Raw genomic sequence first — 25728 nt, forward strand, 5'->3', positions numbered from 1 at the left:
CGGCGGGTATTAATGAAGTAGTAGATTTTAAGCCTCTTTTTCTCTTTCTTTTTTAAAAACTTTAAATTTTTAAAATTAACATATAGTGTATTATTAGCCCCAGGGGTACAGGTCTGTAAATCGCCAGGTTACTCTTTCTTTATTTCTATCTTTCTTTTAGATTTATTTATTAAAGATTTTTTAAAATTATTTATTTATTTGTCAGAGAGAGCGAGGGAGAGAGAGCGAGCACAGGCAGACAGAATGGCAGGCAGAGGCAGAGGGAGAAGCAGGCTCCCCGACAAGCAAGGAGCCCGATGCGGGACTCGATCCCAGGATGCTGGGATCACGACCCGAGCCGAAGGCAGCTGCTCAACCAACTGAGCCACCCAGGCGTCCCTAGATTTATTTATTTATGGGGGTGCAGGGCAGAGGGAGAGGGAGAGAGAAACCCAAGCAGACTCTGCACTGAGCTCTGAGCCTGACTCGGAACTCGATCTCACGACACAGAGATCATGGCCCTGAGATCAGGCGTGACCTGAGCTGAAACCAAGATTTGGATGTTTAACCCACGCACCACTCAGGCACCCCTAAACTCCTTTCTAGAGTATAAAGCCTTATATTATTCAGGGTGGTACCATTCTTACCTTGATGATCTGATGACTTTGCAGGATGTCTTAAAGATCCTCAAATATTTTGTGATACAAAATTTTTTTTCCTTCTCCCTCAATTAATGAAAGAAAATGAAGACTCCCCTTCCCCCTCATCATTCTCATAAACTTACCGTGGATGCAAGAGGGAGAATTGAATAATCGCCATTCCCGACAGAACACCGCGTATGCCAAAGGACTCTGCTCCCTCTTACATATGACATCACAACCAGCTACTTGCGGGCGCCAGGGAGGAGGGATACTGAGGTTCTAAGACTGAAAACAAAACTGCCCAAAGTGACAGAGCTAGGAAGTAATCGAGCTGGGACTGAAATCCATTAAAAAAAAAAAAAATTTATAGGGGCGCCTGGGTGGCTCAGTGGGTTAAGCCGCAGCCTTCGGCTCAGGTCATGATCTCAGAGTCCTGGGATCAAGCCCGGCGTCCGGCTCTCTGCTCAGCGGGGAGCCTGCTTCCTCCTCTCTCTCTGCCTGCCTCTCTGCCTGCTTGTGATCTCTCTGTCAAATAAATAAATAAAATCTTAAAAAAAAAAATTTTTATTTATTTATTTATTTATTTGACAGAAAGTGGGAGAGAGAGAAGCAGGCTTCCCGCTGAGCAGGGAGCCTGATGCAGGGGCTTGATCCTGGTACCCTTGGGATCACGACCTGAGCCAAGGCAGATGCTCAATGACTGAGCCACCCAGGAGCCCCTGAAACCTGCTTTGCCTATCTCCACAGCCTGAGGTCTTAATCATGACATTAATAACAACAGCTTGTTTTGTTAGCATGGGGTGTGTGGGGGAGGTAAATATGGAATTCCATCACTTAACTGCTTGTCGGAATTGTCTTTCCTTGGGGCCATTGTGCCTGCCACTTATTGAGAGGAAGTGGAGCAAATGTTCCATGACTAGTCACTGTGCTGCAGTTGTGGCCTGGGTGGGTTAGTCTTGCCCCAGAGAGGCCCCTCCTGGGACTGGGAAAGGCCAACAGTTGCTGTTTTGGAAAGGCCATGAGCATCATGGTAGGGGGAGGCCACCTTGCCTCAGCTAATCCTTCCTTACAGCTCAGACCTGTTTGGTATTGCCTGCCTGCTCGCCCTCTCTTGTAGGGAGCCTGAATAGAGCCAAAAAGCTCCTATAAATTCCTCACATTTGCAAAGTGACAAGGTCACATAACAAAATCAGAATCCCCAACCCAGTCTCCCGTCAGATAAACTTTCCACTCCATCCCTGGTGCGCCCAGGTCACCAAACCTAGTTGGTAAGTAACTGTTTGACAAAAAAAAAAAAGGCTTGCATTGCTGGGATTCTCTTCTTAAAACTCCAGTTCCCTCTTTCAGTTCTCGTCACTCTGCTCCCAGTACTCTTATCCTGAGTCTTTGATGCCATTTATCAAGAGACTACTTTGTTGGACTTCTCTCCCTTTCCTAGCCTTGAAAGAATTCAGGGGCCCTCCGTAAAATCATAGGGACTCCTAGATATGGGTACTGGTGTTAATCGTTTTACATATCTTACTTCTCACAATAACCTAGGGAACAGGGTGGCATCAACCCCATTTCACAGATGAGCAAACTGAAGCTCAGACACATTGAAATCATTTGCCCAAGCCCACACAGCTAGTGCCAGCCGCCTGTCTCCAAGCTTCAGCTCCTCTGAGTCCAGCTCTGCTGAAAAAGGAGTGGGAATAAAGCCATCTCCTGGGGGGAAGGGAGGGTGTTTCTGGAATGTGAAGTATTTTAAGCTCCTTCCTAGCTCATTTCTACAGGCTCCTACCTCTATCTTTGTCTGAAAATAGCCAAGAGTTTATTCCTGGATTTCACAGAACAATTTCTACAAATTAGGTTTGACTCTGAATAGTACAACTGAGGGACTGGGCACCCAACCCAAGAACATGCATGTGGACAATAAAGGGGCAGCTGAGAAGCCACACTTAGTGTAGAAAAGAAAGGTCACCCTCCCTGTTAGACAATAAAAGGCTAACACGTGTGCTAATTCCCGCCCCTGTGGGAAGCTATTTTGGGGGGACTGAGACAGGTTGAACTATCTTAGATGTGCTGAATTTGCGTAAAGTGCTTCGGGGGTTGGGATATTCCAGAATATTCACTTGAGAAGGGGGAGGGGAGGATGGGGATGGCTTTGTTGCTCTGGAAGGTGATAGGAGAGAACAGAAAGAGGTTCTTTCTGAGGATAAGATAGCCAGTTGGAAGATGATTGATGAGTGGGTGTCTGACTGGGGAGGCCTGGAGGGGAGGTGTCTAAGTGTGTCAGCCGAAGTTCCGCTGGGGGGTGAGCATTTCTACTTTAAGCCCGGTGGGCTGCTCTTGTTAATGTCTTTATTTGCAACTGCTTCCAAAGGGATCAACTGTATTAACATTACCATTCTTTGGGCCAGGAAATGTAAATATGTTCTTAAAGTCTCTAATCAGGTGAGTTATTAAATAATTAGACTCAGTGCCAGGGGCCCAGTAGGTGCCCAGGAAGTGTTGGATTGCCTTTAAACCTGTAGGAAGCGGTACAGTTCAGTGGTCTCCCAACAGGTCTTAGTTCCAAATCTGGCTCTGCATTTTCCAGTTGCACCTTTGCCACCACCTTGGGCAAATTATGACCTTCTCTGTGAAACAGGTCTTAATAATAGCATCCACTTCATGGGGCTGCTTTGAGTGGTAGTAAGTGTTCAGGAAATGATTAGTGTTTTTCCAAGCATTTAGCAAGCCACACCTAGAATACAGATTAGTCATATTTGAAAAGTGATGGAAGAGACTGGTAAAATAAGGAATCTTCCCAGAAGGAGTACTTAAAGTAATGTGGAGTGCACAGAGTGATGCCTCAAGAGTAGCCAGAGTCTGGGGAGCCTGAGCTAGGCACAGGGGGAAAGTGAGGCACAAGACCCGAGCTTCCAGCTGGTCCACAGCATCCCACGACCCACGACAGGCAGAAGCTGTGAGTCTGGGATGCTGTGGCACCTGTGGGCCCTCCCTGTGTCCTTACTGGGCACTGTGGTACCTTCGAACTGAGCTGGGGTTAATTGACCCCATTTCTCCAGGTAAACCCTCAAACGTCTGTTTTGTTCGGGCAGTGACTCTCAAACTTGAGCGTGCATTAAGGAACCCCCCTCACGCCCCCCGCTCCCACATGATGCAGTAGGTCAGAGCCAGGAATATCTATGCCACTGACAAGCAAGCAGGAAGGCAGAATCCTGAAGAACACTGGAATGAAGAAGAGTTGGAGACAGGTCCTGTGAGATTAAATATATATATATATATATATATATATATATATATATATCCATAGAAGGTGGTGTAGATGGTATAGTATGATGGTTGAGAATGGGGATTTGGAGTTACTACCTGTGTGATGTTGGGCAAATTCCTTAGCTTCTCTGAGCCCTAGAAGTTTCCTTCTTCCCTGAAATGGATATGATATTAATACCTGCCTCACAGGACTGTTGTAAAGATTCAACAGGTAATTCTACATAAAACACTTAGAATATGGAACTAGAGGGTATCATGCTTAGCGAAATAAGTCAATTGGAAAAAGACAACTATCATATGATCTCCCTGATATGAGGGAGAGGAGATGCAACATGGGGGGTTAAGGGGGTAGGAGAAGAGTAAATGAAACAAGATGGGATTGGGAGGGAGACAAACCATAAGTGACTCTTAATCTCACAAAACAAACTGGGGGTTGATGGGGGGAGGGGGGTTGGGAGAGATGGGGTGGGGTTATGGACATTGGGGAGGGTATGTGCTATGGTGAGTGCTGTGAAGTGTGTAAACCTGGTGATTCACAGACCTGTACCCCTGGGGATAAAAATATATGTTTATAAAAAAATAAAATTAAAAAAAAAAACAAAACAGAATAGTGCCCGCCACACAGTGAGAACAGTGGTCTATGAAGCTAGGCTCCTTGTGGAAGTTCATGAGCGTGTGAACACGATCATGAGATAAGGCAGTACACATCTCAGACGAGGGCTACAGGCCTCAGAAGGGGAAGAAAGCACTTTATTCGGAGTCATCAAGAAAGTTCTTGGTGGAGATACTGTGACTATAACTGGAACTGGAAATCCCTGCAGCATGTAGCCTAATGACGAGGAGGAAGGTATTCTGGGTGGAGGGAATAGTTTGGGGGGAAGAGGGGATGGGGGAGGTCGTATGGAGTCTTGGGGAATGGGGAAGAATCTGGTCTGATGTGCCGGCTGGGTGGTCATATTTTTACAAAAGAAGAGCTGCATGGGATTTCTGAGAGGATCCTGTTGATTGTCAACTTCCTCAGTGGTTCTTTGAAATAGGGAAGTCAGGGAAAGAAACTGACTGTAGTTTGGGACACCGTGAGGTTTGCGGTGATGGGGTCATACAAAATAGAGCACCCAACAGGAAGCTGAGGATGTGGTACGAAAGCTTTAGGAAGGGGTTTGCAAGGAAGGTACAGATTTGAGACTCCTAAGGATATAAAGATATGAAGGCCCAACCTGCCGAGCCAGGAGAAAGAAAAGGGGCCAAAGGAGACACAGAGGAGAGGGCTTGAAAGAGCTATGAGATCAGGACTGGACGGGAGCTCTTTATGGCTTTTTCCCTTTTGTACTTCCCCTACTCTGATCTTACAGCCTTTGGGGCTTCACTGTGGGTGTGCAGGCCCTCTTAGAGAGCTGAGAAGACCGAAAGTGAGCCCCCTCTGAGGACATTCTGGTGGGCTCTGGAGAAAACCCTGTAACTCAACTTTAGGTATAACAGAAACCCTACAACATGGTGAGTTCCACTCTGGTGAGGGGAACCTCGCTTGTTTTGAGCTCCCAAATTTGAATTGACAATTCGCCAGTGGAAACAGCAACCAATGCAAAGTATTGTGAGGACTCACAGGCACTCAGCTGGGTTGTATCTCATCTCCCACCAAACTTGTGTCTATCCAGAACCCATGAATGTGACCTTGTTTGGAAATAGGGTGTCTGCAGATGTAATCAAGTTCAGATGATGTCATAATGGATTAAGGTGGGCTCTAACTCAATGACTGGCATCCTAGGGAGGGAGAAATGTGGAAGAGATACACACAGAGAAGATGGCCATATGAAGACAGAGGCAGTATTGGAGTCATGCTGCCACAAACCAAGGAATGCCAGCAACCACTGGAAGCTAGAAGAGGCAAAGAAGGATTCTTCCCTAGAGGGAGGCTTGGGACCGTGGCCCTGCCAACCCCTTGATTTTGGGCTTCTGGGGTCGAGAACTGTGAGAAAATAAATTTCTGTTGTTTTAAGCCACACAGTTTGTGGCAATGTGTTATAACAGCCCTAAGAGACCAATACAGGCACCAAGTTCATCATAAAATAATCCCACAAGATATATATTTTATTTCGGGTACCTAATTAGTATGGGGATCAGGCTGAAAAGGCACCTAGGGTTGTATAAAAAGCTAGTGTTTATCTTCAACTCAACGAAAACAGATGTTTCAGACCTCCCATGGCACATTCCTCCTTCTGTCCTATCACAGCATCCTCTCGATTTCCATGTTGAACATTTAAGCTTTCTGGACGCTTCACTTTGAATCTCCCTTCGACTCCAATGGCTTTACTTTCAGCCTCCTCTAAAAAATTTTAAGTAAGTTATTTAAAATATACAGAGGACAAGAAATAACTTAATGAACACTAGCGAGTCAGATATCCCCTCTACCTCTATGTATTTCCCCCTTTCTCTTTTTTTGCCATGTTTCCATGCCATCTCACTCCATGTACTGCTCTCAATTTTCTTTTTATTTTTTTAAAGATTTTATTTACTTATTTGACAGAGAGACACAGCAAGAGAAGGAACACAAGGAGGGAGAGTAGGAGAGAGGGAGAAGGAGGCTTCCCGCTGAACAGGGAGCCCAAGGTGGGGATCAGGATCTCAGGATTCTGGGATCAGGACCTGAGCAGAAGGCAGATACTTAATGATTGAGCCACCCAGGCACCACTGCTCTCAATTTTCTTTCTTCCTTTTTTTCTTTTTTAGATTTTATCTATTTGACGGACAGAGATCACAAGTAGGCAGAGAGGCAGTCAGAAAGAGAGAGGAGGATGCAGGCTCCCTGCTGAGCGGAGAGCCCGATGCAGGACTGGATCCCAGGACCCTGAGATCATGACTTGAGCTGAAGGCAGAGGCTTTAACCCACTGAGCCACCCAGGCGCCCTTGCTCTCAGTTTTCTAAAGACGGTAAGACTGGTGCAGAGGTTGTCCAGCCTGACTATACGTCTGTCCTACAGACAGATACTGTACAACACGCACACACTAGAGATAATAATTAGGTGGCTGGCTTGGACTATCAGAAGGGGAGGCAAAGAATTATTACCCTCCAAGTAATACGAATGTCCCTAGTTCCTTATTCTTAAATTTTAGATATGCTCTGGACTGAAGCCATCCCAGCATTTTTACCTTTTCAACCAGAATCTGTAAGCAGTAGAGTATGGGAGGTGGGCTTCTCATTCTCCACCTCTAGATATACAATATACCTTAAGTAAGAGACTCCCTTTCCTCTTTAGTTATCTTTCAGAATATATTGAGCTACTTCCCATCAGGCCTCAGAGAATGGGGAGAGGGATCAGGGCTAATACTTGGGCATAACTACAAATAGCTTTCTTTTCTCTCTCTCAATCTCTCTCTTTTTTTGTAATTACTTTATTTTTTATTTTTTTTAAAAGATTTTATTTATTTATTTGACAGACAGAGATCACAAGTAAGCAGAGAGGCAGTCAGAGAGAGAGAGGAGGATGCAGGCTCCCTGCTGAGCAGAGAGCCCAATGCAGGGCTCGATCCCAGGAGCCTGGGATCATGACCTGAGCTGAAGGCAGAGGCTTTAACCCACTGAGCCACCCAGGCATCCCAAGTAATGACTTATTTTAGAGAGGGAGGGAGGGAGGGGCAGAGGGAGTGGGAGAGAGAGAGAATCTCCAACAGACTCCCTGCTGAGCAAGGAGCCTGACATGGGGCTTGATCCCAAAACCCTGAGATCTTGACCTGAGCAGAAATCAGGAGCCAGTCACTCAACCGGCTGAGCCACCCAGGTGCCCCCAAATAGCTTTCTTGGCTCCTTTTGTCACCATTTATTTCCTTATTACCATGCAAATCTTCCTATAAGAGGATTTTATGTTTTTAAAATAAATTCTTATTAATTCTTGGTCATAGACTTCAATTTCCCAATTTTCCCTTGAACTTAAACATACCAATGAGGGTTTCAAGTTACAGATTATCTCGAAGGAACTATTCTTAGTATAATTTAGAGTTCAGAACATCATTAGGGAGACAAACAGAGGTACAAAGGAAATAGCCTAAAGGTATTTAAAAAATATGTTCCTATTCTCTTGGGGTAGGACTGGTAGAATTAAAGCAAATGGAAATGGTATGTTGTTTTTCTCACCTCTCCTGATTTGTTTTGGACCATGGGCTCCATTCTGATTTAGGAGTCTTTCCTGCTCAGCATTTCAGTGATAATTCTCCCCATGGTCTATAGGATCCCTGTTCTCTTTGTTTCTATAGCAACAGTCCCGTGTTGCTTGGCTAGAAGCAATTTGCTGCTGCTGTGGTGAAGCCCCATTTTTTCATTCCTTTCTCCCCAGTTGCCTTGGTAACCAGCTTCTCCCTCTTTGGGTCTCTCAGTGGTAAATTCCACTCCCCTCTTTTTTTCTCTCTCTAGTAACAGTCACCTGGTCATGACTTGAACAGTGCTTTACCATCTGTGAGTGAGCACACTCTGTCATGGTCAGATTGTCATCACGAAATTAGCCTCCCTTTTGCTTTATTTGCATCATTTCTCCTGCCTGCCATCTTTCTAGTGGTTGTCATGGTAACTGTACCCTCTGAAAGTCTCCAGGCAAAGGCTCTACAGTTAACAACCATCATGTGAGAGTGTCTGCCAATATACGGTCACACATCTTGATTTTAAAACCAGCCCCAGGCGGGTACCACAAATCGGAGAGAACAGGCTTTTGATTAAAGCAGACTGGATTGAGAAAAGGAGGGACAGGGTACCCTAGGTTCTGATGTTCTCCGAACAATACATGTGGCTACAAGGTTTAGGCTGGGTCTGCAAGAGTGGCCATTTGCCAGCAGTGATCCAAGCAATGGAGAAATGTATCGACATTTCTTCCAGGCAGGCCTATCATATGCTCTAAACTTCTAGGGGGTAACTCCTCTGGCCCAAGGGATCTGGGTGATATGACCTGAGAGCTAGGCAGAGACAAGTGATCTCAGGCAGAAAAAAAATTAACCATTAAATTGGCTAACATGGGGTTAGTAGAATGTATATTTAGGTAATTTACATGGTCTGAAAATTTCTCTGGCCTTAGGTTGTTGCTCTTACCGCTTTAGTGAGGCAGATGGGGTGTTACCATTATAATAATACGAAGTGTTCAACAAATGGTGGTCATACTGTGCTTGGGTGTTGTAGCAGGTACTTTTCAGATATAACTTCAATTTATCCTTATGACAGTCCTGAGAGGTATTTCATAATAAAATTGAGGCTAAAAGGTAAAGTTAATTGTGTGAGGTCACACAGCAGCTGATAAGTAGCAAAACTGGGATTTGAACCGTGGTCTATGATTTCAAAGCTTACTCTTTCTTTCTTAGATTTTATTTTATTTATTTGAGATAGAGAGAGAGAGAACATGAGTGGGGGAGGAGGGGCAGAGGAAGAGGAAGAGGGAGAAGCAGACTCCCCGCTGAGCAGGGAGCCTATTGTGGGGCTCAATCCCAGGACCCTGGAATCATGACCTGAGCGGAAGGCAGATGTTTAATTGACTGAGCCACCCAGGCGTCCCAGGTTGTAGGGTTTCCTGAATTTTGGTCCTCTGGTCTCCGCTTTAATTTGAGGGTTACTACTCCTTTACCCTTTCTTCCTTCCTTATTTTTCCTCTTCATATTTTGTGGGTTGTTTACTTGCTGTTCTTAACCCATTTCTTGCATTCTTTTCACCAAAAAGGAGAAAACTTTTGTCCTGCCTTCTGATTGTGTCTGGCTTTGCGTTTTGGGATAAAAATGTTAGAGCAGCCGCCCTTGCTTGAGAACTGGGCAGATCTGATCCTGGAGAACACCACACATCTAGCTCACTGGCTCCAGCAGTAGATAGGCAAACCATTCTCCTTTCCGTTTAACAATTATTGGGTATCTTTCTGTATCAGACACTGTGCTAGGCACTGGAGATACAGCAATGACCTAGGCAGAATCTGTTCCTTGGCTTTATGGAGCTAACAGCCTGGAATGGAAATCAGACACTACACGAGAAATCAGTATATATTTTTATATTGTAATTAGTGGTATGAAGAAAAGAACTAGGCGCCGTGAAAGAAAAAACAACAGGGATAGACTTGAGATAGGACTGCCATCCCTCATTTAAGAGAGGAGATAGTTTTAAAAAAATAAATCTTTTTAATAAATCGACAATCAGTTATTAAAAAAACAAAAAAACAAAAAGGAGAGAGGAAGATTGTCGAGCCTCTGATACCAGCAAGCTGATGGCAGGCAGGTCGGAAGCTTCTTAAGCTTGGAAACCGTGGTCTCGCCCCACCCACCTCTCTTCTCGTCCTCCTCGCGGAACCCTAGGTATGCGCAGGCGCACTGACGGTTGCCATGGGGACAGCTGCTCCCGCGCAATCGCAGATATCTTCAAGATGGCGGCTGCTGCGGCTGCACGAGCAGTTTCTGTGAGCGCCGGGCTACGGGGTCTGCCACGGACACTGCCTCTTGTAGTGATTCTCGGGGCCACGGGCACCGGCAAATCCACCCTGGCGTTGCAGCTAGGCCAGCGGCTCGGTGGCGAAATCGTTAGCGCTGACTCCATGCAGGTAAGAGTGCGGTTGGCCCCGGGCCTGCGAAACGCAGAGGCCGCCTGCGGGCCTCTGGTCGAGTGGATGCCCTGTCGCGTGGTGGTAGTGGGTGAACCCCGAGGCTTGTGGGGCGGAGTGAAGGGAACCCATAATTACTAGGTGCCCACCGTGTACCTGACATAGTGTCAGGCGATTGAGTCAGTTTCCTCATCTCATTTGCTTCTCACGACGTTGCTGTTGATAGATGCTATCTCCATTTGACGCTTGAGGGAATTCACCTAGGGAGATGAAACGGCTTTCTCCGTGTCACATAGCGAATTAGGGAAGGAGATGGCATTTGAACCTACAGGGTTGACAGGCGTCCAATAAATACCTGTTGAATGAAAATTGTTACAGCGCTTTTGCTATTTCGAGTACTCAGCGACAGCGGTATAAATCGGTTACCGTCTATGAGTAACTCCTGAGGGAATGGAACACGGTGGATATTCAGGAGACCTGCATTCTAATTCCGAATCTGCCATCGACCGCTTGAGCTTAATGTATCTGTAAAGTGGAAAAAATGGCACCTACCTCCCAGGGCTGTGGTGCTTAGTAAGTGAGAGCGTGAGTTTTAGAATGGAGAGCACGGTCCTGAAGAGGCCGGGGCCAGGCACCTGGTAAATGTTTAAGTTGAGATTTTTAACTCCCTACTGGCTGATGGGAGCCAGGAGGCTTTGTCCTCGTCCTTGAGTTAGAGGGTAGCCGAGGAGGGTAATACACCTGGCACCTGGTTGCATTTGGGCTTGGGCTAAGAGTGGGTGACATTTTGGGTAAATCTGTGATGGAGGAATTGTAAACCCTATTTATTGAAGATAATTTGCAGTTAATGAGTTTTTACAGAGTAAATGAGATGCTTGATGTGAAATGCCTGCCACTGAGTCTGGTATCTACCTGATGGGTACTCAGCAAGGAAAGGCATTCCTTCTCCCTACTACACCCGATAAACCTCTGGGCATGGTTTCTACCTTTATTAATTCATTTGGAGTGACATGGCCATCAACACACAAATGATTAGGATAATTCCACAAATGTTAGTTTGCAGCCTTTATTTTGTGTCAACTTCGAGAGACAGACCTTACCCCAAATCCCAGCCCTGTCTTTTCTAAGATATGTGACTTCAGCCTGACCTCTTTGTGCCTTTGTGTCTTCTGTAAAATAGGAAGAAGAATACCAATAACACAACGTAATTGTGATGATTGATGTGATAAAGTGCGTAAAGCATTTAATACAAGATATGGTGCATGGTGCTAAAAATATAAGTGCTATTTTCTGCAAGGCCCTTTGGAAAGAGAAAATCATAATCCCCTTCCTCAGGGAGTTTTAGTCCAGCTAAACATGAAACAGAGCAATTAGAAAGTGTTTGAACTATGATATTTTTTTTTTTAAAAGATTTTATTTATTTATTTGTCAGAGAGAGAGAGGGAGAGAGAGCAAGCACAGGCAGACAGAATGGCAGGCAGAGGCAGAAACAGGCTCCCCGCGGAGCAAGGAGCCCGATGTGGGACTCGATCCCAGGACGCTGGGATCATGACCCGAGCCGAAGGCAGCTGCTCAACCAACTGAGCCACCCAGGCGTCCCTGAACTATGATATTAATGATGCTTTGCAAGGTGGCTGGGGTAGGGAGGAAAGAAACCACAAATGTTAGATTTTATACTAAACCATATAGTTTCTGAGAAGGGAGAAATCCATGAAGGCTGATGTAGTCAGTCATGTAAAGCTCTCTGAAAAGGGACTTGAAAGGTGAAGTCTAGATAGATAAGAAGAAAAGGCATGTCAAAGGAAGGAACATGAATGAAGATTTAGGTGAATATGTAGAACAGTGTGTATGTAGGACAGTGAAAGGAGAAAGTTCATTAGGTATTGTAGATATTGTGGATGGAATGGAGAATGAGTAACATGATGAACGCAGTGTGTAAGAAGCATTCATTTGTGAACAGTATGCACAATGAATTGGATGTGGGAGTGGGTGTTAGGAATGCGAGGGAAGGGAGAGGTGTAACATTTTTTTTTTTTTTAGTTTTTTTTTAATTTATTTGACAGACAGAAATCACAAGTAGGCAGAGAGAAAGGGGGAAGCAGGCTCCTCGCCGAGCAGAGAGCCCGACATGGGGCTCGATTCCAGGACCCCGAGATCATGACCCGAGCCGAAGGCAGAGGCTTTAACCTACTGAGCCACCCAGGTGCCCTGTAACTTTTTTTTTTTTTTTTAAGATATATTTATTTGAGGGCTGCCTGGGTGGCAGAGTGGGTTAAGCCTCTGCCTTCAGCTCAGGTCATGATCTCAGGGTCCTGGGATCGAGTCCTGCATTGGGCTCTCTGCTGGGCGGGGAGCCTGCTTCCTCCTCCCTCTCTCTCTCTGCTTGCCTCTCTGCCTACTTGTGATCTCTCTCTGTCAAATAAATAAAATCTTTAAAAAAAAAAAGAGATATATTTATTCGAGAGAGAGAGAGTGTGTACTTGAGCAAGCTGGGGGAGAGGGAGAGAATCTTAAAGCAGATTCCTCTCTGAGTGTGGAGCCTACCATGGGGCTTGATCCCAGGACCCTGAGATCATGACCTGAGATGAAATCAAGAGTTGGGGGGCGCCTGGGTGGCTCAGCGGGTTAGGCCGCTGCCTTCGGCTCAGGTCATGATCTCAGGGTCCTGGGATCGAGCCCCGCGTCGGGCTCTCTGGTCGGCGGTGAGCCTGCTTCCTCCTCTCTCTCTGCCTGCCTCTCTGCCTGCTTGTGATCTCTCTCTGTCAAATAAATAAATTAAAAAATCTTTAAAAAAAAAAAAAAAAAGAAATCAAGAGTTGGACACTTAACTTACTGAGCCACTCAGGTGCCCCAAGACGTAACGTTTTTTGAAGGTATAATCATGTTACAGTGAGCTGGTCACTGATTGCTGAAAGAAGAATGAAGGACATAATAGACTGAGAATTCAGGTTTGTATGCCTGGGAGAGTTGGTGAGCCTTGGAATCAGGAAGATTTGGCAGGGCACAGTGGGAGTAGCAACAGGACGTCCAAGGGGAAAGTCTGCTGGGTGGGTGGAGAGTGTGCAGCAGGTGTGACGCCACTTCAAGACTCTTGTACTTATTGCCTCTGCCTGGTGGCACTTATTCCTCTATTTAACCATATGGCTTGCTTTCTCTCTTCATTCATGTCTCTACTAAGATGTCCTCTTACTGAGGCCTTCTCTGATCATTCCATTTAAAATAACACATCACCGGGGTGCCTGGGTGGCCCAGTCGTTGGGCATTTGCCTTCGGCTCGGGTCATGATCACAGCATCCTGGGATTGAGCCCCATGTTGGGCTCCCTGCTCCACGGGAAGCCTGCTTCTCACTCTCCCTCTTCCCCTGCTTGTATTCCATCTCTCACTGTCTCTCTCTCTCTCTCTGTCAATAAATAAATAAAATCTTTAAAAATAAAAAATAAAATAACACACCACCAATCCCTGTTCCCTATCTTTCTCATATAGCAAACAGTCCTTGTCAGGGGGATGTTCCCAGTAAATCATCTTAATTTTACATCATCTTCTTTTTTTTTTTTAGATTTTACTTATTTATTTGAGAGAGAGCACACAAGCATGAACGGTGGGGAGGGGCAGAAGGAGAGGGCAAAGTAGACTCCCCGTGAAGCAGGAGGCCTGACATGGGGCGCCATCCCAGGACCCTGGGATCATGACCTGAGCCAAAGGCAGATGCTTAACTGACTGAGACACCCAGATGCCCCAATTTTACATCTGTTTTTAAGTAAGTTAGTGTGTTCTGGCCATGAGTGCCGTATATAGCTCTGTAATAGCTGTTATCCATATCTCAGGAGTGTTTCTTTTCTCATAACTGTGTACCTTAAGGTTGAGGTTGCCAGAGGTGGTGTTTGATGTAAAATAGGTCATGTCAATGTGCCTTGTATAGTGCTGATGATATGGTAGACCCTTAATATTTGATGAAATATTTTAAATAATATTTTATTTATTTATTTGACAGAGAGAGAAATACAGCGAGAGAGGGAACACAGGCAGGGGGAGTGGGAGAGGGAGAAGCAGGCTTTCCATTGAGCAGGGAGTCTGATGGGGGCTGGATCCCAAGACCCTGGGATCATGACCCAAGCCGAAGGCAGATACCTAACGACTGAGCCACCCAGGTGCCCCGGATGAAATATTTGTTGGCTTGCCTTATTAAAACAGCACATCTTGATCCATTCAGATTTTGTCCTGTGGTTATATAAGTAACTGAAATATAAGACTTAAATTTCTTTCATCCTAGGGATGCCATGAGGATTAATTAATGTATGAAAACACTTTGAAGATTATCCAGCTTTCTGAACTGGCTATAGGTTGTGTTTAGTTTTTTTTTTTTTTTAATTTTTTTAAGAGTTTATTTATTTATTTGACAGAGATCACAAGTAGGCAGAGAGGCAGGCAGAGAGAGAGAGAGACAAGGAAGCAGGCTCCCTGCTGAGCAGAGAGCCCGATGTGGGGCTCGATCCCAGGACCCTGGGATCATGACCTGAGCCGAAGGCAGAGGCTTTAACCCACTGAGCCACCCAGGTGCCCCAGGTTGTGTTTAGTTTTGATTATATCATGGATATTTGTAACATTTCCTCTTGGTCCCTATTGGAAAACTTTGACCTTTGATTTTACTTTTCAGTCTAAATAATGATATAAAGTATCGCAGCCCCATTTACGTGGCCATACATAGTTCTTCATTTCTACCTTTGCTTACATGCCCCTGTTACCTGTTTCACTTTTTTTTTTTTAATTTTTAAAAGATTTTATTTATTTGACAGAGAGAGATCACAAGTAGACAGAGAGGCAGGCAGAGAAGGGGGGGCAGCAGGCTCCCTGCTGAGCAGAGAGCCCGATGCGGGACTCGATCCCAGGACCCTGAGATCATGACCTAAGCCGAAGACAGCGGCTTAACCCACTGAGCCACCCAGGCGCCCTGTTTCACTTGTTTTTTATCCAGAGAAGGGAGATGGCATTTTTTAGTGACTTGAGGTTGACTCAGAATTTTTGGTAAGCATGTGAACAAAATGATGTTTAAAGAAAGAATTGAAGTATAGTGGACACACATTACATTTTCAGTTTCAGGTGTACAAAGTGATATTCTTAAAAAAAAAAAAAAAAAAGACATTCTTAGTGTTGGATTACCAGCTCCTTGAAAGAGCATTTTCAATTGCAAATAAATACACAGGCAGAATGGTAATAATAACTTAAATTTGTAGAGCAGATTTGTTTATAAAATACTTACAGATGCTTTATAGTCTCACAATAACCTTGTAAGGTAGATACTGTCATTTCACAGGTAAGGAAACAGGCTTTGCAATAAGGTCTTACAGTAAGTAGCAAACCTGGAGTTGAACATCGTTGTTTACTTTCCATGCTCACTGCCTTGTCCAGAGAAAACCATCCCCTGTAGATGAGGCAGGAGCAGTGGTGCTCAGTCATTAGAGAGTTATTTCTTTTTTTTTTTTCCCCCTAAATATTTTATTTATTTGACACAGAGAGAGAGAGATAGTGAGAGAGGGAACCCAAGCAGGGGGAGTGGGTGAGGGAGAAGCAGGCCCCCAGCCAGACAAGAAGCCTGATGTGAGGCTCAATCCCAGGATGCTGGCATCATGACCTGAGCTGAAGGCAGATGCTTAAACGACTGAGCCACCCAGGCACCCTGAGAGTATTTCTTTTTTTTTTTTTTTCTTAAAGATTTTATTTATTTATTTGACAGACAGAGATCACAAGTAGGCAGAGAGGCAGGCAGAGAGAGAGGAGGAAGCAGGCTCCCTGCCGAGCAGAGCCCGATGCGAGGCTCGATCCCAGGACCCTGGGATCATGACCCGAACCAAAGGCAGAGGCTTTAACCCACTGAGCCACCCAGGCGCCCCTCTTTTTTTTTTTTTTTTTTAAATAGATTTTATTTATTTATTTGACAGACAGAGATCACAAGTAGGCAGAGCAGTAGGCAGAGAGAGAGGGGGAAGCAGGCTCCCCGCCGAGCAGAGAGCCCGATATGGGGCTCGATCCCAGGCCCCTGGGATCATGACCCTAGCCAAAGGCAGAGGCTTAACCCATTGAGACACCCAGGCGCCCCCCTGAGAGTATTTCTTAACTTCTGTGCCACTCTTCTTTCCCAGGAGTGTGCTACATTTTCATCAGGATTGAAAATGTATTTTAGGGTTCATATTGTGAGTTGTAGTGTGAATTCGTGGTGTCTGTCTGGTGGAGTGTTTGGAGCTTAGTGGTGGCCATGTAATGGGTGGCTTAAGGGGATAAAACTTGCTGCAACTAAGAGATATAATTTAATGTCAGTAATTTAATGATACCTGGAGAGAATGTTTACTAAAACCAAAGAGAAACTTGGCCTTGTGGAGAGCCTAGATGGAGCAGGAAACTTTGTTTTACAGCCACACAGACCAAAAGGTAATCAAATGGAAAGTGTGATAATTAGAATGTTCTTTCAAGGTTCCAAGTTGATTTTTTAAAAAACAAATATTTGCATTTTAATCCTTTTGGAATGATGTCTAGAATCTTGTATTTTGTAAGTGTAATAGTAATTCAAAAAGGATTGCAAGACACTTTTTTTTAAAGATTTTATTTATTTATTTATTTATTTGACAGAGAGGAGAGAGAGAGAGAGAGAGACACTGAGAGAGGGAACACAAGCAGGGGGAGTGGGAAAGTGAGAAGCAGGCTTTCTGCTGAGCAGGGAGCCCCACACAGGGCTCTATCCCAGGACCCTGGGATCAGGACCTGAGCTGAAGGCAGATGCTTAACAACTGAGCCACCCAGATGCCCCAAAACACTGTCTTAAAATTTAAATTGTCTTGCACCTCATACTTACTTTGTTATCCCTTTGTTCTACCTTAACTGTAGGGAGATCCCTTTGTCCTACCTTTACTGTAGGGCCATTCCTATTGGGGCAGTTCCCTTCCAGGGAAAGCGATTATTTTTGTAAACATTGAATAAGTAAGTGCTTTAAGTATTGAGGTAGCTTCTTTGAGGGAAAATGACAGTGGATTGTTAAAGGTAGTATATCTAGAATGATAATGTCGTCATGGAGCCTAATGGTGACTTGCCTCTGTAGCCATGTAGCATACGAAGGTCCTGCCTGGCTTTTTGCTTCCCATTCTCATGCACTTAATTTGTTGAGTGGGACGTCACAAACACTCTGAGGAATTACTTGCTTAGGGACTACTGCTGGACTCTGCTTTGGATTTCTGCATGGCATGTGTTTCAAAAGTGAAAAACAACATTTGTGCTTAATTTCCTGAGTTTTCCAAACCCCAATTTCACAAATTATAGAAACTAAATATTGTTAATCAGTGGTAAGATTCTGCTTTTAAGGAGGGACAGGTAATGCAATCCCTGTTTTCCAGGATGGAAAAACTGAGGCCCAGAAGATTAAAGAGCACGCTAGAGATCTCGCTGCAAGATACTGGTACACCTGGGAATTGGATCTAGGTCTTCTGACTCCGGTGTAGTGTCTGATATATTGCAGGAAGATGATACTGAAGGTCTTCTTTTCAGTCTGAGTCTTTTTCTTGGCATGTAAATTCAAGGTACAATGCATCGCCTTCAGTCACTGGATGAAACATTGTACTGAGAAACATGAAGGCACTTGCCAAAAGATGTACAATGACTGCCTGGAAATACAGACTGCCAACTATATGCCAAGAGGAAAATAAACAAAGTGTTCTATTTGGGTTTATAGAGAGGAAGTATCTCTAATGCCTTAGTTCTTCAAGTCCTGTGGAGAAGCAGTAGTCATACATAGGAGCACAGTTCCCTTTGTGTTTGTCTAAACCTACAAGAGGAGAAGCAAATGATTTTTGGCAGTCTGACTTGTGAGCAGGCTGTGTGTCATCTAATAGATGCGGAGTTCTGCGTTCTTTTTGTCTGCTTTGGGACATAATTTAGGAGCTTTTTTTTTTTTTTTTTTTTTTTTTTTTTTTTTTTTTTAAAACCAAAGGACTGTTTGATAGTGCTCAATGGAGATCTGGGATGCATGGATGAGGGATATGAGATGAGAGATGGGAGGGTGGATCACAGTGGCTTAGTAGGACATGAAATAAAAGTCACAAAAACCTGTTACCCAGGAGAGATGGGAGCTATCTGGAGGCTATTTGCAGAGAAAGAGGGGGAAGCAGGCTCCCTGCTGAGCAGAGAGGCTGATGTTGGGGTTTGATCCCAGGACCCCGAGATCATGACCTGAGCCCAAGGCAGAGGCTTAACCCACTGAGCCACCCAGGCGCCCCCAGAAGCGATCTTTAAAAAAAAAAAACAACCTTAGCCTGACAGGAGGCTAAGAGGGAAATCTCAAAATTTTTGACTCATCTAAAAAATTTGTATAGGTTTCTAGATCCCTTAGATCACTTCCATTGTGACTGAATTTAGTTTTCCTTTGCCTACAGTGTTAAACCTGGGTGGGTTGTTCATATACTGTATATTCACTTTTTTTGCAGCTATGGGAAGAACTCTGGAATCAAACATCCTATGTTATGTAAGGAAAGAGAAGTTGCCACTGGCCAAATGAGAAACCATAGGCGAGCATAGATGGGACTTGCAGGTTCCGATTTGTGAGATAAAATGCTGCCCTGATGTTTCCGTGCCTGGGGCAAGGCATTGAAACTGCTCTTCTTCAAAAGGAGTATACATTCGAGACATGCAGGTTATTTGGGGTAAATAGGAATTCACCTATGTGACTTGTATGTGGCTTACCTAAGTTGGTTTTGGTTTCTTGTGTAGTTTGAATTCTTCAGATAAATTTGAATCAGACTGTAGTCCTGTTTGCCTCCTTGCTTACCTTTGGGGTTCTGGTTCTGAGCTAGAGCTTCACCACTGCTGTTTCCTCATTGTGGGATCCAGAGTTCAAGGTCTTACCATGAATCATCATCATCATCATCACAACATAGTAGACAGTTACAGTGTATATGCCAGGTACTGTTCTAAAAGTTTGATGTATATTACCTAATTTAATCTCCTCACCACAGCCTTGTGGGGTAAGCACTATTATTATCTCAGCCCTACAGAAAATTACTTTCTTTTTTTTTTTTTTTTTTTTTATAATTTTTTTATTTTTTCAGCATAACAGCACCCAGTGCTCCATGCAATCTGTGCCCTCCACAATACCCACCACCTGGTGCCCCAACCTCCCACCCCCCACCCCAGAAAATTACTTTCTTGAGCCCTCATCTCTGCTTTTCTGTGTTTTTTCCTCCACCTCTTTATATTTGTCCATCCTGTATCCCATTCTTTTTTTTTTTTTTTTTTTAAGATTTTATCCATTTACTTGAAAGAGAGCTTGTGAGTGAGAGAGCACAAGCAGAGGGAGAGGGAGAAGCAGACTTCCCACTGATCAGGGAGCCTGACGTGGGTCTTGATCTCAGGACCCTGAGATCATGACCTAAGCCAAAGGCAGCCGCCTAACCTACTGAGCCACCCAGGTGCCCCCACATCCTGTTCTTTTCCTCTGTGTCACTGTACACATTTTATCAGGCAGAGGAGAAAGACTTTCCTGACCAAAGAACAGCATGAGCAAAGCATGTGTGTTTTCAAGGAGTTACGAGCAATTATCTGGCATAGAGGATGCTTGAGGGACAGTAGTTGGTGGTGAAACTAAAAATATAAGACCTTGTGAAAAAACTGTAGAGGCCCTTGAAAGGAATGCCAGGAGATGTGGGGTTTTAAACATGGAAGGGACAGTAAATCTGTTTCATTGGGTAATTCTGATGGTGAAGTGAAGAGTGGGTTAGAGAGGGATAACAAGCTAAGAATTTGGTTACATGAGCCTGGATGAGAGGGGCTGGCGTTGGACTGTGGCTAGGGAGAAGAGGTAACCATTTTGGCATTTTGGAGGCAGAATCTAGGATTTTGGTTATTAAACTGGAAGCAGGAGAAAAAATGATAGAGAACAAAGCCTTTTAGATTTCGAAAAAAGAGACATGCTTCTTGAAAAAAATCCAGATTAACACAGAAAAGTACAAAGGATATATCACCATAGTCTTAGCATCCGGAGGTAACCGTAACCATGATTTTGACTGCTCTTAAGTACCTCACATAAGTGGAATCAAAAATATTTATTTTGTGACTGGCTTATTTCACTTAGCATAATGTCCTCAGGTTCATCCAATTTTATATAAATTGACTCATACATTTCATTTTTTTTTTTAAGATTTTATTTATTTATTTGACAGAGATCACAAGTAGGCAGAGAGGCAGGCAGAGAGAGGGGGGAAGCAGGCTCCCTGCCGAGCAGAGAGCCCGATGTAGGGCTTGATCCCAGGACCCCGGGATCATGACCCGAGCCAAAGGCAGAGGCTTTAACCCACTGAGCCACCCAGGTGCTCCTATGTATGTCTTTTTATTTTTTATTTTTTCAAAGATTTTATTTATATTTGACAGATCACAAGTAGGCAGAGAGGCAGGCAGAGAGGGGGAAGCAGGCTCCCTGCTGAGCAGAGGGCCTGATATGGGACTTGATCCCAGGACCCTGAGATCATGACCTGAGCTGAAGGCAGAGGCTTAACCCGCTGAGCCACCCAGGCGGCCCTCTTTATGTGTTAATATAACTGTACATCAGTGGTCTCAACCTGGGGTTATTTTGCCCCCTCAGGGCACATTTGCAATTTCTGGAGACATTTTTGGTTGTAACAACTGGGGAGGTGGGTTCCTGACATCTAATGGGTAGAGATCAGGAGTGCTGATAAAGATCCTACTATGCATAAAACAGCTCCTCACAACAAAGAATTATTTTGCCCAAAATATCAATATATTATACTGAAGTTAAGAAACTCTGTTCTAAAAAAAAAACCAAAAAACTCTGTTCTACATTATTATTGTTGTTTGTTAAATTTTGAAGTAATTACAGATTTACATAAGAGTTTCAAAGATAGCAGAGAGTTATTATATACCCTTTACCCAACTTCTCCTAAAATTGGCATCATATATCATCTTGGTACATCTGCCAAAATTAAGAAATTGACATAGATGTAGTACTTTCAACTGTAGACTTTATTTAGATTTCACCAGTTTTTCTACTAATATCTTTCTTCTGTTTTCGGGATCCTATCTAGGGTCCCATGTTGCCTTTGGTCATCGTGTCTCTTTTGGCTCCTCCAGTCTGTAGCAGTTTCTCAGGTGTTTCCAGTCTCTGACTTCTGAAGGGTACTACTGGTCAGCTCTTCTGTAGACTGTTTCTCAATTTGGGTTTGTCTGATGGTTTCTTATGATTACACTAGCATTACAGATTTTGGGAAAGCATACCACAGAGGTGAAGTACCCTTCTCATTACATCATATCAGGGCATGATGGCAATATGACTTATTTCTGGTGATGTTAACCTTGATCATTTAGTTTGGGATGTGTCTGCCAGATTTCGCCACTGTGAAGTCCCTTTCTGTACTCTATTTGTTAGAAATGAATTGCTGGGGTACCAGGGTGCCTCACTTGTTAAGTGTCTGCCTTTGGCTCAGGTCGTGATACCAGCACAGCCCTGCATTGGGCTCCCTACTCAGCGGGAATCCTGCTTCTCCCACTCCCGCTCCCCCTGCTTCTGCCTTTTTTGCTGTGTCTCTCTCTGTCAAAAAAATAAATAAAATCTTCAAAAAAAAAAAAAAAAGAAAGAAAGAAAGAAATGAGGTGCTAAGTTTAGCCCACACTGAAGGGGAGAGGATTTAAGCTAGGAAACATATATATGTGCACTATTCCATGTGTACACAAATCTCTATGTTTATGTCAGTATCTGCGTATATATGAAAATAAACATGGGTTTATACCAGTATCTCTGACTCTACTGTGGCACCACAAGGTTCACTCTAGTGTTTCTTTCCTTGCCCATTTGTGACTTCTTTCTCAGAGAGTAAGAAATTTTGGTTCTCATTGTCTATAATGTATTTACCAGTTTGTACAACCTGTATAGTAGTTTGCAAGTTACTTAGGTGAGAAACAAACTTCCCAATTAGGTATAATGTTTGTGTGTAGTTCTTTTTGCTCATTTTAGCCTTATAGTATCCAGTCCTAAGAACGTTTTACACAGTTACTTAGGTAAGCTCCTTTTCTCCATTCCACTGCCCTTCAGTGAATTCATGCTATACATTTGTAATACAAGTAGATTCATTTGTTGCAGTCTGTATTCTATCCTGGGATTCCCCAGACATTCTGGTTATTTTTTTTTTAAAGAATTGCCAACAGTAAAGTGCATTCTTTGTTGAGTACAGTTTTATGTTGTTTTTTTTTTTTTAAGTTTTTATTTATTTGACACACACAGCGAGAGAGGGAACACAAGCCGGGGGAGTGGGAGAGAGAGAAGCAGGCTTCCTGCCAAGCAGAGAGCCAGATGCTGGGCTTGATCCCAGGACCCTGGGATCATGACCTGAGCCGAAGGCAGATGCTTAACGACAGAGCTACCCAGGTGCCCCAGTTTTATGGGTTTTGATAAATACAGTCAGGTACCCACCTTTACAGTACTATATTGAACAGTTCTATCACTCTAAAAATTGCCTTGCGTGTCCTCTGTAGTCAGCTCTTCTACCTATCTCGACTTTCAACCACCATTGATTTGTTTTCTATTGCCATGCTTTTGCCTTTTCCAGAATGTAGTGTACGTGGAGTCATACAATATGTAGCCCTTTGGGGTCCGACTTTTTCACTTAGCAGAGTATATTTTATTATTTATTTTTATTTATTATTTTTAAATCTTTCATTTATTTATTTGTCATAGAGAGCGCAAGCAAGGGGAGCCACGGGCAGAAGGAAAGGGAGAAGCAGGCTCCCTGCTGCGCAAGGAGCCTGATGCAGGACTCTATCCCAGGACCCTGGGATCATGACCTGAGCCAAAGGCAGATGCCCAGCCGACAGCCACCCAGGCGCCCCGCAAAGTACATTTTTAAATTCTCCCATGTTGTTGCATGAGTCCATTATGCTTTATTGCTGAGTGTCATTCCATTGTACGGATGTGCCTACCCTAGTATGTCCATTCACCTATGAGAGGACATCAAGTTGTTAGCACTTCCTTTGTGCTGTTACATCTGCTGATGGTTTAACTTTAAAAACTAAAGTTTTGGGGCACCTGGGTGGCTCAGTGGTTAAAGCCTCTGCCTTTGGCTCAGGTCATGATCTCAGGGTCCTGGGATTGAGCCTGCTTACCCCTCTCTCTCTGCCTGCCTCTCTGCCTACTTGTGATCTTTGTCTGTCAAATAAATAAAATCTTAAAAAAAAAAAAAATAAAAACTAAAGTTTTTTCTAGAATGGCTATGCCATTTTGCTTTCTGACCGGCAGTGAATAAGAATTTCTGTTCTTCTGTATTCTCTCCAGGATTTTTTTTTTTTTTTAAATTTTAGCAATTCTAATAGGTGTGTACTGGTATCTCTTGGTGGTCAATTTACATTTCCCTAAAGGCTAATGATGTTGAGCATCTTTTCATATGCTTATTTGCCATCTGTGTATCTTTGAAGTGTTTGTCAGATCTTTTGGGGGTGTGTTTGTCTTACTGACTTTTAAGAGTTCTTTGTATATCCTGGATACAAATCCTTTATCAGATATGTTATTTGCAAATATTTTCTCCTGCTTTGTGGCTTATTTTTTCATTTTCTTCAGTGTCTTTCACAGAACAAAAGTTTTTAAATTTTCACTAAGTCCAATTTCTCTTGTTTCTTTTTAAATGGATTGTGTCTTTGATTTCCTATCCTAAAATTGCCGAACCCAAGGTCATGCAGATTTTCTCACCATTTTTTTTTAAGTTTTATTTAAAAAAGAAAAGTTCTGTGGTTTTGTATTTTACATTTAGGTCTATGAGCTATTTTGAATAAACTTTTGTATAGGGTATGAGATATTATGAATGTCCAGTTGTGTCAGCACTGTTTTTGAAAGGCTGTCCTTTCTCCATTAAATTGCCTTTGTACTTTTGTCAAAAATCAGTTTATATTTGTGCAGGTCTATTGCTGCGCTGCATTCTTTTCCATTGATCTGTGTGTCTATTTTTTTTTTTTTTTTGCCAATATTGCTTTGTCTTGATTACTGTGGCTTTATATTAAATCTTGAAATTGGATAGTGTAAGCTCTCCAACTTTCTACTTCTCTGTTTTTAATCTCTGTGTAGTCTATTTTATAGGTGTATTGTTATTAACTAGGTTTCTATTGAAGGAGATTTAGAGGGTTGTTTTTTTGCTATAATAAATGATGCTGAGATGAACATCTTCACACGTATATCTTTTTGGACTGTGTGATTCTTTCTTCAGGATAAATTCCTAGAATAGGAATACTAGATGAGAAGATGTACACATTACCTTCCCCCCTCTTCTTCCAATTTTCTAAGATTATTAGAGGTTACTTACATTATTTTTCTTATTGAGGTGAAATTCACATAACATCAGCCATTTTATTTTTTTTTAACTCTTTTTTTTTTTTTTTAAGATTTTATTTATTTGTCAGAGAGAGAGGGAGAGAGAGCGAGCACAGGCAGACAGAATGGCAGGCAGAGGCAGAGGGAGAAGTAGGCTTTCCTGCCGAGCAAGGAGCCCGATGCGGGACTCGATCCCAGGACGCTGGGATCATGACCTGAGCCGAAGGCAGCTGCTTAACCAACTGAGCCACCCAGGCGTCCCAAAACTCTTTTTTTTTTTTTTTAAAGATCTTATTTTTTTACTTGACAGACTGAGATCACAAGTAGGCAGAGAAGCGGCAGGCAGAGAGAGAGGAGGAAGCAGGCTCCCCGCTGAGCAGAGAGCCGGATTCGGGGCTCGATCCAGGACCCTGGGATCGTGACCTAGGCCGAAGGCAGAGGCTTTAACCCACTGAGCCACCCCCGTGCCCCAACATTAGCCATTTTAAAGTGAATGATTCAGGGGCATCTGGCTGGCTTAATCAGTAGAACATGTGACTCTTGATCTCAGGGTTATAAAGTTTGAACACCACGTTGGATGTAGAGATTACTTAAAAATGGAATGATTCAGGGGCGCCTGGGTGGCTCAGTGGGTTAAGCCGCTGCCTTCGGCTCAGGTCATGATCTCAGGGTCCTGGGATCGAGCCCCGCATCGGGCTCTCTGCTCAGCAGGGAGTCTGCTTCCCCCTCTCTCTCTGCCTGCCTCTCTGCCTACTTGTGATCTCTCTCTGTCAAATAAATAAAATAAAATCTTTAAAAAAAAATGGAATGATTCAGTGTCATTTAGTATATCACGGTGGTGTACAATCACCACCTCTTTCTAGTTCCAAAATATTTCCACCACCCCAAAAGAAAACCCCATACCCATTAAGCATCTATTCTGCATTTCCCTAAGCAGTTACTCCCCCATTTTTCCTT

The 25728-nt window shown here is 43.7% G+C and overlaps 1 protein-coding gene across 3 annotated transcripts in view; it reads left to right on the forward strand.

The window, feature by feature from the left end:
• The first annotated feature begins 10232 nt into the window (after positions 1-10232).
• Positions 10233-25728, forward strand: part of TRIT1 (tRNA isopentenyltransferase 1) — a 49010-nt gene continuing 33514 nt past the window's right edge. For 2 of the 3 annotated variants that reach the window (XM_047726716.1, XM_047726718.1), the window contains exon 1: positions 10234-10429. In XM_047726716.1, the coding sequence (XP_047582672.1) occupies positions 10256-10429 (174 nt within the window). In that variant the 5' untranslated portion in view covers positions 10234-10255. Of the gene's footprint in view, positions 10430-25728 lie in introns of all 3 variants that reach the window. The other variant, XR_007126752.1, reaches the window with a different exon arrangement.

Source organism: Lutra lutra, chromosome 4, assembly GCF_902655055.1.
Source record: "Lutra lutra chromosome 4, mLutLut1.2, whole genome shotgun sequence".
Lineage (NCBI taxonomy): Eukaryota > Metazoa > Chordata > Mammalia > Carnivora > Mustelidae > Lutra > Lutra lutra.